The 13,249-nt window shown below is 46.0% G+C and overlaps 1 protein-coding gene across 1 annotated transcript in view; it reads right to left on the reverse strand.

Moving 5' to 3' along the window:
* Positions 1–13,249, reverse strand: part of LOC112573513 (nucleolar protein 4-like) — a 142,184-nt gene that overhangs the window by 48,239 nt on the left and 80,696 nt on the right. Inside the window, exon 4 of the mRNA XM_025253962.1 lies at positions 8,867–8,957. Coding sequence (XP_025109747.1) covers positions 8,867–8,957 — 91 coding nt within the window. The remainder of the gene's footprint in view (positions 1–8,866; positions 8,958–13,249) is intronic.

Genomic DNA, 13,249 nt, shown 5'->3' on the forward strand with positions numbered 1-13,249 from the left:
TTGCCGCATCGACACGGTGCGCGGATTTCTTGCCGCTTCTCGGGGTCCCGCCACTTTCTTTCTCCCTTCCCGGGCTGGGCCGACTGTTCTCCGATAATGCTCCAGTATTAACAACACTGCACGAAAATCACATCATTATTATGGTCAGCACTTTCAGATGCCTTCAACCTTCAGGTAAGAAAGGGGGAGAGCAGCCAAACTGGTTACCGGACGTTTTGCACGGGAACTTATTTCTGGACTGAGAGACTGCATCGGTAAACAACTCTGGTAAACAAACAAACACCTTCATCTCTATACAGAACTGGTGTAAATACAAATATCTCCTTCTGTACACTAGTGACAATACCAATAGGCATCTTCATCCTGTACAGCTCACAGACTCACTCACTGTTAACAGGGTGAGTGCATCCACCGTGCCACGTGATCGCGATGCTAGGCAGGTGATTTGCTGAGAACTCGTGAATCAGTATTGGTGATTGACTCAACCTCCACATTAAAAACAAGTCCCAATCTACCCGGGCTGGTTCTTAAGATACAACAAGAAGAAGAAGACAAGAACAGACTGGCTGTCAGTAGAGGAACACCCAGGATGGTCTGCCTGGCACTTAGCACTTGTCATGGGCTTTTATATTCTGTACAAGTGGCTCAGGGCTTCACTATACGATGGGTTAGTGGGGTGCATGTTTTTTGTTTTTTTGTTGTTTTTTTTTTAATGAGCGTAAGATGCGGTTGGGTGGAGCAACGATTAGCGACTGTCACCAATACAGTGAGAGCTAACTGTTCTGGGATCAGATCTCGTCTTGGGCACTCTGCTCTTTCTTCACGTCTGTTTGCCGGCCTGACTGTTTGCCTCAGTTGCTGGCTACACCACCCCACACTCCCCCTGCACCCTTTGTGAGCGTAACCATCGGCACAGCATTAACTGAGGGGAGGGGTGGAAACCGGGTGGGAAGTGCGAGGTGGTCCTGCCGCCACACTTCTACGGTTCCTGCCAACTTCTAAGATACGTTCAAGAGAGCGATCAAAGCCCTCTGGGAAAAGCAATATTTGTTTCCTCCTGAAAATTACCTCCCCACAAGAGCACATTATGATCCTCTCGTCTCATGTATTATTTCTTGTTTGCCGTGTTATGTATCCTTCATTATGCCGGCAATACTTTTGCATGCCGTGAATATGAGACCGTGCATTTTCAAACTAAAAATGTCAATTAACTCTTGAACTTTTGACCTTCCCTCTTTCCTCCTTTTTTATTTCTTTCCGCTGTGCCTTTAAGCGTCTTTGCAAAACCCCGCCAGGACCAGCACTCCCCTCTCTCCTCCTCATGCACGTGCATGCAAGTCTGTTAGCATCACGAGGGCACCTGACATACCAACTCAATATTATATCAGTGAAGTAACGGTAACTCTTCATCAACTAACCAACCTGTGTACAAAGATGGCGCTGTCTGATGATCTGTACACTTAATGTAAGCGGTTTAAGGTTTATCCCTAGGGGCAACTGTGTTTAATATAATAATAATATGGTGGGTTATCCTCACACGATTATAACTCTAGTCATGTTCTTACATTTGTTATTTGACGACGAAGAGAAACGAGAGCTTCATCACGAGAGGTTATTAGCGACATGTAATTAAAAGCAGACTGCCAGAGAGCACCTGGCGACAGGGCACTGACCCCAGGCTGCCTAATGCCGCGTGTAAAGGGACGCCAGGAATTCAGAAAACCCTTTGACACCGGGTTTCGTCATCCGCGCGTGCGGCCACCGACCTCTCGCCGTCCCTCCAGTGGTGACCCTAATTCTCCTCACGAGCTGAGGTCCACGTTTTCGCTCCCTTGTTGTCTCCTCTTAACCACTTTTTTGTCTCCCTTTCCTCAGTAATTTCCGCCTGCCTCTTGGCGAAGTTGAAGTTTTGGGCTCGGCGATTAGGACTTTTTCTTCTTGAAGTAAACTAGAAGCTGCGACTGTGTCCAATTGAGGTTCATGGTAAGAAGCCAACAAAATAGCCATCCTACAGCGGCCAATAGGGCCGCGTGCTTTTTGTGATAATCGCATGCAATTATCAGAGGAGGAAGAGGAAAGCTTTAGGAGGGGACAGTGATGCTGGCCAGAAACTAAATCCGGGCGATTTAAACACAAGATGGAAGAAACCTTAACGGTGGCAAAAACGGAGGATTCCCCCTCTCCCAGGGATCACTGGGTGTACACAAAGTGATGAAAGCTTTGGTGAAACGCCAGCGACATGTACACAATGGGGCTTGTGTCAAATAATAAACAATATTTAACAACATTCATTCAAAAGCTGCAGATGTTGACCTCAGGACATGTTCCGCTTTCACTATAACTGTATAGAAAGTCAGTGTAAACACTCTTATAGCCAATTACATTGTTGATGTTTATTAGTCTAGCCACACCCCGATGCCTTCGATTTTGTTTTCTAGCGGGTTAGTTGTAATTCATGTAAACAATTCGTTCAGCCAATTGCACACAGAGTATGCAAAATTTTACACCCAGTTTCTGTTTACACCACAGCTTCTCCCCTGTACCACAGCTATTTACTACATTATACACTCGATAACCCTCTTGGCCTCATCTACAAAGCTCGACACTAAATGTTTTAGGTTTTCTTCGTGATCTGAGTTGACGTCATCGATAGAAACCGTTATCTGTTATCTTCCGCAACTTTGAGAAAGATAATGGAGACTAAATGATGACTATTCCTTTATTTTATCTAGGAAAACAGAAGCAGTGTAAGATATTGTTTGAGATTCGACACCCAAAGAGTTCAAAGTTCAGTAAGTGGAGACGGGGTTAAGAGAGGGACTTGTGGAAAACTTTTGTTTCTCTTTTAAAACAAGTCGAGTGTCTGACACTTGGTTAAAGACGTGATTCTAGGGTAACTGTTGTTCTTCCTTATGTGAATAACCATTCACTTAAAGTTGTATCCTGGATGCTGGGATTGTGAGACAGTCATGTCTCTTGTACGATGTCTGCTGGACGGTCTGACGTAGGACTGCGGGTTCACAGAGTCAAACAAGTCTGGTATGGATTTGTGTGGTCTCCGTATCGCACAGTGTGACAGTCACATCCCCGTGTTACCAGTCGACTGGTCACGAGATGCTGTAAACCTTATAAACCTTCTCACAGAGTGAGGTTGACCATCCAAACACAAGGGAGACTAATCATGAAATAATGTAGAGGGCAGCAGGTGACGGCATCAGAGGTCTACCAAACTCACTGGAATAAGGTGTAAGAGCTGGAATTCTTTTTTTTTTAAATAAACATTTACTTTCGTCTAGACCTCTAGCCACTTCTGAGCCACGACTATAATTCTTTTACCGCCCACTGTGCTAACAAGGGGACAGCCCCTGGAGGAACGAGATGAGTCTGCGGGCGAAAGACGATACACTAATTAGCTTTCAGAACATTCACTTGCAGTGCACTAACTGCTTCTCAAACTATTCACCTTTAATACACCAACTGATGGGGAAAACTACCAACACATGAAAGCAAACAAACAAGAAAAAGGTGAGCAAAAGAGCGGTAGACAAAGGGCGACAACTAATGACGACTTCTTCCTTTGCCAGAACAGATTCGTTCCAGTCAACGCTTGCAGTGACACCTAGTGTCAGTTTATGTTAGTTTATGTTTCTTGAGTGACTTTAGCTGTATTCAGTCTCAGATGTGTCCTCAGATGCAGGCACGAAAGAGGACAACAGCCTAGTCGGGGGACCGCGTATAGGTCCAAGGTAAAGTCTGCAGTGTCTATGTCGGCGGACCGGGTGTAGGTCAAAGACAAAAGCCCGGATGCATGAAACATCGCTACGGCGGCAAGGGGTCGCGTCCGAGGGAAAAGCCTCCCCCCATTAATTCGCTGCCTCCCTTCTAGTCCTCATAAATAATGAACGAACGGCAAGAGCGGGCGACCTCCGTGCACAACACTCCGGTGCGCGTGCGGGGGGGACGGCCCTACACCAAGTGCGCAAGATGCTTTCACTTTTCTCGCCGGAGCACGGTGCCAGCCTCCCAGGGACCGGCGCCCGGTACAACAGCATCAACTGAGTGCTCGAGTATAGGGCTGGCCGAGACAGACACACGGAGTCTGTTTCCTCTCTCGCGCGCGGACAGAAAAAAATCGATAGGTTCGCTTCCATCCCCCCGCGCTCCATGTTTATTCATGAACTGGAAGCACGAGTGCGAGGGACAGGGAGGCTGGAGCTGCACCTCCGAGGAACTCACAACGGGAACTTGGGGCCGGCCATGAAGCTGACCAGCTCGTCCTCCTCCAGACCCCACAGCCGTGTGGTGATGCCCTCGACTTCAGCCCAGGCCGTCTCGTCTTTCGTGTCATGGGTCACAGAACTTGCCACCGGCAGTCAGCCAACAACGAAGCATCTTCTGTCAAAGACGATGAGAGGGGCGTCCATACCCATCGTCTCGGCAAGAATGTAAGGGGAGAAGACCAGACCTTCCAGGTCCTGGCGTCCCGCCATCAGCCACGATGGCTAAGCCGTTGGCCGCTGACGATGTCTCAGAAAATTATGGAGTTAAGTATTCATAGAAAGCTAGTAAGTGGCGAGTTGATGGCTAAGATGTTTACAGAAGGTAAATACACAGGTAAGTAATGGGCTATAGTGCAAGGCAAGATGTCTGGTTAAGTTACGGTCTGTGATGTCCAAACAGAAGGAATGTAGGCGTTAAAAATAATCGTTGTTTCCAGTTGATTACATGGTGGTCAACCAAAGCATCTAACAGAAGTACAGAAGAAATTTCTGGTGAAAGTAGCAATAAATAAGCTCAGGAAGGGGAGGTTATAAACATACATCTCAAGAAGAAGTTATCTCTGATAGTTTTGAACTATTGAAAAGGCAACAGTAGTTCCTACTTTAATTAGTGAATCGTATTGTCGCCCCTGAGACAGACCATCCCACCCACCCCACGACACACACATCCACCCCACGACACACACACACACCCCGAACCCTTCCGGCATTTCAAGAAGCCGTTGTCTGGTTATTTTATCAACTGTCGTGCAAACTACACTGAACCTTATCCAAGACAAAAGATGCTGTTTAAGCCTTTTTCAATCTCACATCTATTTCAGTAGGTAAAGTATTTTCTGAGGTCCAGAATGAAAAGAAAAACAAATCGAAGACCTGAATAATTAAATAATAAAAATAATAAAGGTTAGGTATGCAGCGCCACATGGCGTTTCACAAAGAATGACTCACAGGTTAAGTAAGTTCGCGGAATCCCAGGGTTTGTGCTCAAGATGACATCCTGATCTCAGACCAAAATGTTCATGGGTCAAAGTTTACATCCTAAAATTGTACAGCCATTTGTCAAAAGCAGAATACACCAATAAATAATCAAGAACCTGAATAAAATCGTCAGGAGATTTTCGGGACCCGCATGGTCACCAAGCAGAGAGAAACTGCTTTAACCACGTGACTAGCGATGATGTAAGTGAGGACTTGTACCATCTGTCATGGCGCTAGCTCAAGAAGACTGGCCGAAGAAAGTTAAAAAAAGGAGCTAAAAAAAAGGCAGGCATGTAAATAAATAGTCCAACACAATCCCGAGGATGTCATCAACATGTACAGACCAATACAATTACACTCAAATCGCAAAACATTAAAAAGCCGGAAAAACCAAACATCGAGGACCGTTAGGCTCAAGTTTGTTGTGCGAAGGGACACTACTCTCACTCTGTGTGTTTAAAAACATTAAGGGTGCCTTAAACCAGAATCTCTAACAGCTATTAGAGAAGAACTACATAAACAAACGCCAAATGTACTCATTATAATATCAGACTGCGAGGAATGGCGCTACCCGATGCCTACCCCCCTGTTGCCCAATCGGTCTGAAACACTGAACTCAAACCGACAAAAGCGTCCCTCGACAATACCCTTAACACCTTCAGTCTAGAATATCCACGGACATTGCTCCAGGCACGGTCAGCCTCAAATCCTCTCTCCCACCTAGCCCCTGGAGCCTGGACGTTTGTCTCTCTTGTTGTTACAGACTTGTTGGTCACACCGTGTCGACCGAAGATGGAGTGTCTTCGATGGTCGTTTCCCCGGCACCGAGGGGCGGTCAGGGAGGTTAGTGCACGGCAGCCTGCGGATCGCGTGCTGGATGCAATCAGCAGAGATTCCTCACCCCCAGCGCCAGGGAGGTAGTGTTGGGGAGGACAGTCCACGGGGACGCGCCATCCTCCGCGTGTTGACAATGGACCACTCCATCGCAGTTTAGGGCGCACCGGGGGACGGAGCTGAGTTCGGACCTGCATGCGTTGTTGTGCTGTCGTTACACTAGACTGGGTTAACAGCCACGTACTGATGTCTTGGCACACGCATGCGCACACACACACAGAGCCAGCTACATATATACCTTTTGGTGCAAGACTATTGTGAACTACCGGCATCATTTATTAGTTGTCTTTGTCGTCTGATTTTCAAGGGAGGTACAAAGTACATCTCACCCTCATCAAGTTCCCCTGCCAGTTAAGGAAGCTGAGGACTTATTGTGAGTGCTCGGACCCCTTATTCTCTTGAAGAAATAAAGTAACCAATCAACAATCTCCATCTGACACGTGACTACCCGCTTGCCTGCCTGTCTGCCCGCGAATATGTACACATGTCAGAAACAAATCAGGAAATTCCATTTGTATCGAAAACATGGCGTAGAGACATCAAACATGATAAGTAAAACATCTAAAATCTTCGATTTTGTTCCGTTCAGGGGGGGAAAGCCTGACTATTAGCCAGAACCAAGAGTCAGCCACAGGACAAACGTTTTACACAACTGTCAGGCAGACAAAGAAGCCACCCAAACAGAACACGGTTTTACACTCAACAAAAAGCAAAAATCAACACCATGCCTACAAACAAAACATTTCCACACCCGCCGCAAACAAGTGCATCGCTTCCGCCGCTGTGCGCATGGCAGGCAAGAGCCGGAAGTGGCCAAGTCGCCCGAGCAGCCTGCCAACCTGAAGCACAAAACGGTCTCCACGTGATCGGACACAACGAGGTGATGGCCACGCCGCGGCGCTGGAGGGATCGATGGGTGGACTAAATGCTTCCGGTTAAGCGCCGAAAGCAGTCGATACTCAGCTAATTGTCGTCTGCTTTTCATTCCACGCTTGGCTGTGTCCGCGCCCTCGTCTACTAACAATTGTCGAGCGACTTTCGCAGGCCTGTGATATGTCCTGACCTCGTCGTCTCGCCATTCAACTCGCCCTGCTCTACAAACTGGAAGCTTTACACAAAATTGCCTCCATCCGTTTGTCATCGTCAGATACATGACCTCACGATGTCCATTTGTTGATGTATCCACTGCTTCTTGGGTTGACACTTGTGGTCCCTATCCACCCTTGTCTGCTCCATACCTGGTACCACGTGACTTGCAGACTGGAGTAACGACTTGCTGATCATGCACAAGCATCGTGGTGGTGCCGGTGACTGTCCAGTAAGCCATGTTAGGCAACACACAGCAGGTGCACAAGAACTGGCTATCTGCTCTGCTGACGTCATCACAACAGGTGTTTCTGCAGGCCGCAGGTACAACACCTTCCCCTTAGTGACGATCATGACGACACCGTGAAGACGTCACGTGACTACCAGGAGAGACAGAAGCGTTGTCAGACCAGCAGGCAGCGTGGTTCTACTACAAACCGAGCGAACGCACCTCCCGACTAAAGAGTTTCCTTCACTCGTCACGTGATCCTCACACTGCTTGTAAGCATGTACACACACGCGCGCGCGCAAACACAAACAACGATAAGCACAAGGTATGAATTCATTCATACATAAAGAGCTTATTACAGTAAGGCTGATACAAAAGAAGGCGGAGACAAAGCGATGTTGACTGTCAACAGGAGATATTTGACATAACGAGCAGCCTCATGCCGCGTTCATCAGAGCCAATGAAAACAAATCTGATGGCAGCCGTTGGTGCACGCTGCTTGCCACAGAAGTTTTTTCAAACTCTACGCCAAATATCATTATGACGGTCGGAGGAGGCTAACTGGACAATTTAATCATAATCATCGGCGCAGCAGTCACTTATCAGGACTGAATGTGACTACTACGTGACACGCACACAGCGGCCTAAAGGTCACGACGTGCCTTTACGTCAGCACAGCACAGTAGGAATCACGTAGCTTTCTGACGTCAGCACAGCACAGTAGGAATCACGTAGCTTTCTTACGTCAGCATAGGACAGTCGGAATCACGTAGCTTTCTTACGTCAGCATAGGACAGTCGGAATCACGTAGCTTTCTTAGTCGGCATAGGACAGCAGAAACAAGACAGCTTTCTAAGTCCACACAGGACAGAGCATATGAGGAAAGCTATTTACGTCCACACAGGACAGTAGGAATAACGTTGCTTTTATACGTCCACACAGGACAGTAGGAATCAAGGGCAGCTGTCCTTCACGTGTCAGTTCCTTGGAAGGCTCTCAAGCGGTAGGTAGAGGCTGGACGCATGACGTGGTGCTATTAATAGTTATCCACTATTCTCTGAGCTCCGCAACTGCCGGCATTTAAGGGTTTGAACTGCCTCCAATCCGATGATGTCCCACAGGGATCTGCCTCCAGCCCATAGCTATGTCTCCTCTAGTTACCTCAAACGCGGATTGCCTGGCTGTAGGGCTGACATTGAGGTCGGCATATACCTGTACAGGTATCCACAGCACAGGTAGGTGTTACATGCGCATCTAGCCCATAGTTTCAGTCCGGACTTAAAGTGTATCACTAGTCTTTATATCAACCTTCACGGAGCACTGGACGAAAAGAACAGCGAGACAAAGTGTGGAGGGGTGAGAGTGAGGTGGGGAATGGGGATGGGGATGCACGTCCTACCTTTACCGTCGATGCTGTGGGTGGCGGAGTCCATGTTGGTGGAGGGGGACGTCTCCGTGCTCATGTCGCTGTCTGCGCTGGACAGGCTTTCCTGAAACACGGACACTGAAATGATTAAAAGTTTAAAGTCTCCTGCATCTCCTGAAACACGGACAGTGTAAGGGTTAAAGAGTTACAATGTCGCTGTATCCGAGTGTTGCATGCCTCCCCGTGTGCTCTACTGAAGTTAGTGACTACTACTACAGCACGAGGGACAAACAGATAAGCAGAAACAAAGGATTAGATGGAACGAACAGAATGGGAAATGGAGATGAAAGAGAAATACACATCACAGAGATGTGCGTGTGTGAGTGTAAAACTATCTTTGTGCATGTGTACAAGGTGTCCAAAAAGTTTTGCCCGATTTTATAAGATAAACAAATGTATGTTTTCAATCAATTTTATTGTGTGACGAATGAGAACTACGAGCACAGTGATAAATATGAATGAACCAAAGATGCAACGATGATCAATACAAAAAAAACAAGGATGCAACAATGATAAAATACTAACGGAATGTTTCAAATTGTTCTCCGTTGTGTTCGATACAAGAAACCAATCGCGATGCAACACTGCGATAAACCTTTGGCACAGTACCACATCGATTGTGGCAAATTATTTGGTAATAACTCGGCGAATGTCAGATATTATGTAAACCTAAAATAATGAACGTGGATTAGTTTAGAAAAATCTTTATTCGTTTACACCTGACTGAATTTTTCCCTATAGCAGGTAAATTCAATTGACACAATACAATGTTTGGACAAGAATAACAAAGCTGTGTAGTTCCACACTGTCAATGTTATCTAACACTATATATATCATTATCTAATAATGATCAAAGGCAAGAGTGAAACGTTGTCGACTCTCGTAGTAGAGACAGGTGAGCAACTGGTCTGTGTGGACATTTCTCCGGCATTGCCTCCCCCCGTGGGTTATCTTACCTTCTTCAGGTAATGCCGCAGGCGGCCGTAACGCAAAGGGAGAATATCCATTGCCAGGCTCATCATTACCAGGCGGCGTTACACACACGCGTTACAAGCCAAACATGGCGACTGTCACACGGCCCTGACACACACCATGGAGTCGCAGTATTTTTTTTTGCACGGCACGGGGACAACGAAATGTCAGGACACTTCCTTGACAAGTACTTGACACACAGGGTAGGTGTTGTCTTGCACACACAGCTGCAGCTGCAGCTGCCACAACATGTGATGCTTGCAAAGGTTGTTTTTCCTTGCGGCGCCCCTGTGTGATGCGGCACATGGAGCAGTGCAGGCAGGGAGCAGTGCTCGCTCTTCAGCTTTATAGCTGCTAAGCGACTTGCCCTTTGACCTATGGCTGTGTCACGTGATAGAGTGAGAGAGGGGTGGTGGTGTGGTGGTGGCAGCCTGCAAACAGTTCCAAGATGATAATCCTGGAATGGTGCGACGGTATTCCGCGCATGCCCAGCGGGGCCCACGTGACAGAACGAGAAGAGTGTGCACTTAGGGAGGGTTAGAGAGGGGAGTAAAGATTAGTGTGTGTGTGTGGGGGGGAATCTTGTAGGTAAACAACGAGGTACAAACATGTGTTTATGAAAATTAAAAACATTTACATGCAGAGAACATGTGAACGTTCATAAACACCGTTTACATTAATTACACGACGCAGTCAGGAAGCGTGGATGATCACGTGACACCGTGCATCTGACCACATCGCATTAGATTTACCATTATTACGAGCAGGTAAAAAAATGTAAACAAAGCTTATTTCTGCATACAGTGCAGTTTGAAAAACAATATTAATGCGACATACTACACAAGTACAAGATGTCAGGTAGCACCAACACTAAAGATGGCCGCTGTGAAGGTAAGGATGGGAAGAGGGAATGAGGGAGGAGAGGAGAAATCATAGCGATGAAGCAGACTAACAGGCTCCTGGGTGCCTCTGCACTGTTACATTAAGATCGTTGTAAAGGGATTTTGGAAGTTGAGCTCATTTTTAAGTATCTGGAAGTCGCAGCGACCTCCATGTGGCCACTGTCACCTCGGCAAGGTGCTCCCCGTAATGCCGACACTTCGCGTCCGTGCGAGGCCATCATCCTCCCGACATGGCGACCTCCCCACAGCTGTGTAATAACTCTCACACTTCGTAAATTTTCGAAAGGATTTCATAGCAGAGACAAAATCCCAATCAACACACGTCCAAAGGTGGAATGGCGGCCGACAAGTGTCCGGAAGGGGTCAAAGGTGAGATGCTTCTGCTGCTTCCGCGCGAACAAGTGCAGAAAGGTCGGAAAGGTGGTTAAAGAAAGAACAGGATTTTTTGGAGATGAGGTCTCCTCGCCAGAACATAACTTTGTTTTAGGCAGAGGTTTGAAAGCCGTGCCTCGAAATGGAGGGGCATTATTCGTTAAGATTTTTCAAAATAGTATCTTACAATAAACTGAATTAATTTTTTTCAAGTAAATTAAAATTTTATGATAAACTGAATCCTTTATTTTAAAAATTATATTTAATAATAAACTAAATCGATTCGTTCGAAACAGTTAAACAAACTAAATTCATTTTTACATAAATTAGTATTTTAAAATGAACTTAATTCATTCTTTTAAAACAGAAGGGTGAGTCTGGAATGTTTTACCTTATTACAATGTTTTAGCTTTCCTTTCTCACCTTTTGTTGTCTGTCTGTCCGTGCATCCATTTGCTAGGTTACAAAGTTAATATTTCACGTTTGTCTCTAAACATGTATCTCTGCACATACAGCTATGTGGATGGTTCATGCATCCTACTTATATCAAGTAGTATCAAGTATCTGTTTACCTTTCTATCATGTACTTCTGTCTGACACGTGGGACTACATGAAAATAAACATGAAAATAAACATCTGTCTGTAGGCTTTCTCCCCAAGTGTACAGCAGTACATGTCTGTATACCAGTAGCAGCATTATTATCGTACCCACGACCTTTCTGTACAAACACAGGACCAGACAGAAGTCCTCAACAAACAAGCGAAGTAGGGCAAAGCTAGGTTGGTGGGACACCTACCTCCGTATATATATATACATCTCTCTCTCAAACAATAGGACAAAACACTGTAACCTACTGAATGCCCACATGTGAACACTCTGTGATCTCTGCCAGTGTGTGTTAGCTTCTGTATGTGCCTATGGGAGCGAAAGGTTAAAACATAGTCGAGATTATTAAGGCCGTCACCTTTGACCCCATTCTCTCCTAGTTGTATAATTGGGTGGGGAATGAGGGTTGGTAATGCGTGCGTTTTCATCCTGAGTGATTTTAGTGTACTTCAAATATGGCAAAGTCTTACAATAAATGTGGTTACATTAAAAATCTGTTATTATGTCTACTTATCTACAGGTTGCCAGTTCAAGTACGGCGGCTACATTACGTGCGTGAATTTACATGAGAGAAGTGGAACTGCAAAATATGAATATGTGAGTAGTGCGAATTGGAAACTCGTTCTCCAGAAACTCTGGTTAAAGTATGTTTTGATATATATATAAGCTTACAAAATTAATTTTAAATGTTACAGAAATTAAAAGTCGTGAAGTGTCGAATATAGTATATATATATAAACTATATATAGTTTACTTGTGCGGTTGTGGTGCTGAGTACTCATTGACAACTCAAGTAATGTTTATCATAATATTATATATATATTACGCAATGTATAATATCATAAATATTTTAAAGTCTCACAGCTTACTGTATATCATGATACCGTATATCGTATTAAAGTCTCACAGCTTCAGCTGATAACCAAAGATAACCTTATCGGCAAGAAACGAACAATTATCTCCATTTTCCTACACATCTCACTCAATGTGGTACAAACCGACAGCATCCCTGCCTCTAGGATTATGTCATGGACTAATCAAGTCAAACAGGTGACACCATCTATAACACACCTGTGTGCCCATATGATATCTACCTGTCTACCTGTCCGGCATCGTGGGTGCTCGCGTGCTATGGATGACGTCACGTACCTTGCAGACGCTGGAGCGGATGGCGCAGACACACAGGTGAGACCTTTGACCTCTTCAAGCCATTGCTACAACACGAGACAGAGAAGAGACACGCCGTGCATGATTATTATTATTTTCCAAAGCTGGTGGCAGATGACTGACAGTGGAGTGAACAGTGACGAGCGGCGGAGTCACAAGCTGCGCACTGCGGCCCGGCGCGTGCATCGTGACACAGGCTATTGATGGCGAGTATTGATACACTCAGCCTCTCCCCATGCACCTTTGTCTGGGCCCCACTTTGTTTGGGAGACAACGACACTCCCGTAGCTCCACGTGCCAGGCTCCAGAGGGAGCCACGAGATGCTACACTCAACT

Source organism: Pomacea canaliculata, linkage group LG10 (genome assembly GCF_003073045.1).
Source record: "Pomacea canaliculata isolate SZHN2017 linkage group LG10, ASM307304v1, whole genome shotgun sequence".
NCBI classification, from domain to species: Eukaryota; Metazoa; Mollusca; class Gastropoda; order Architaenioglossa; family Ampullariidae; genus Pomacea; species Pomacea canaliculata.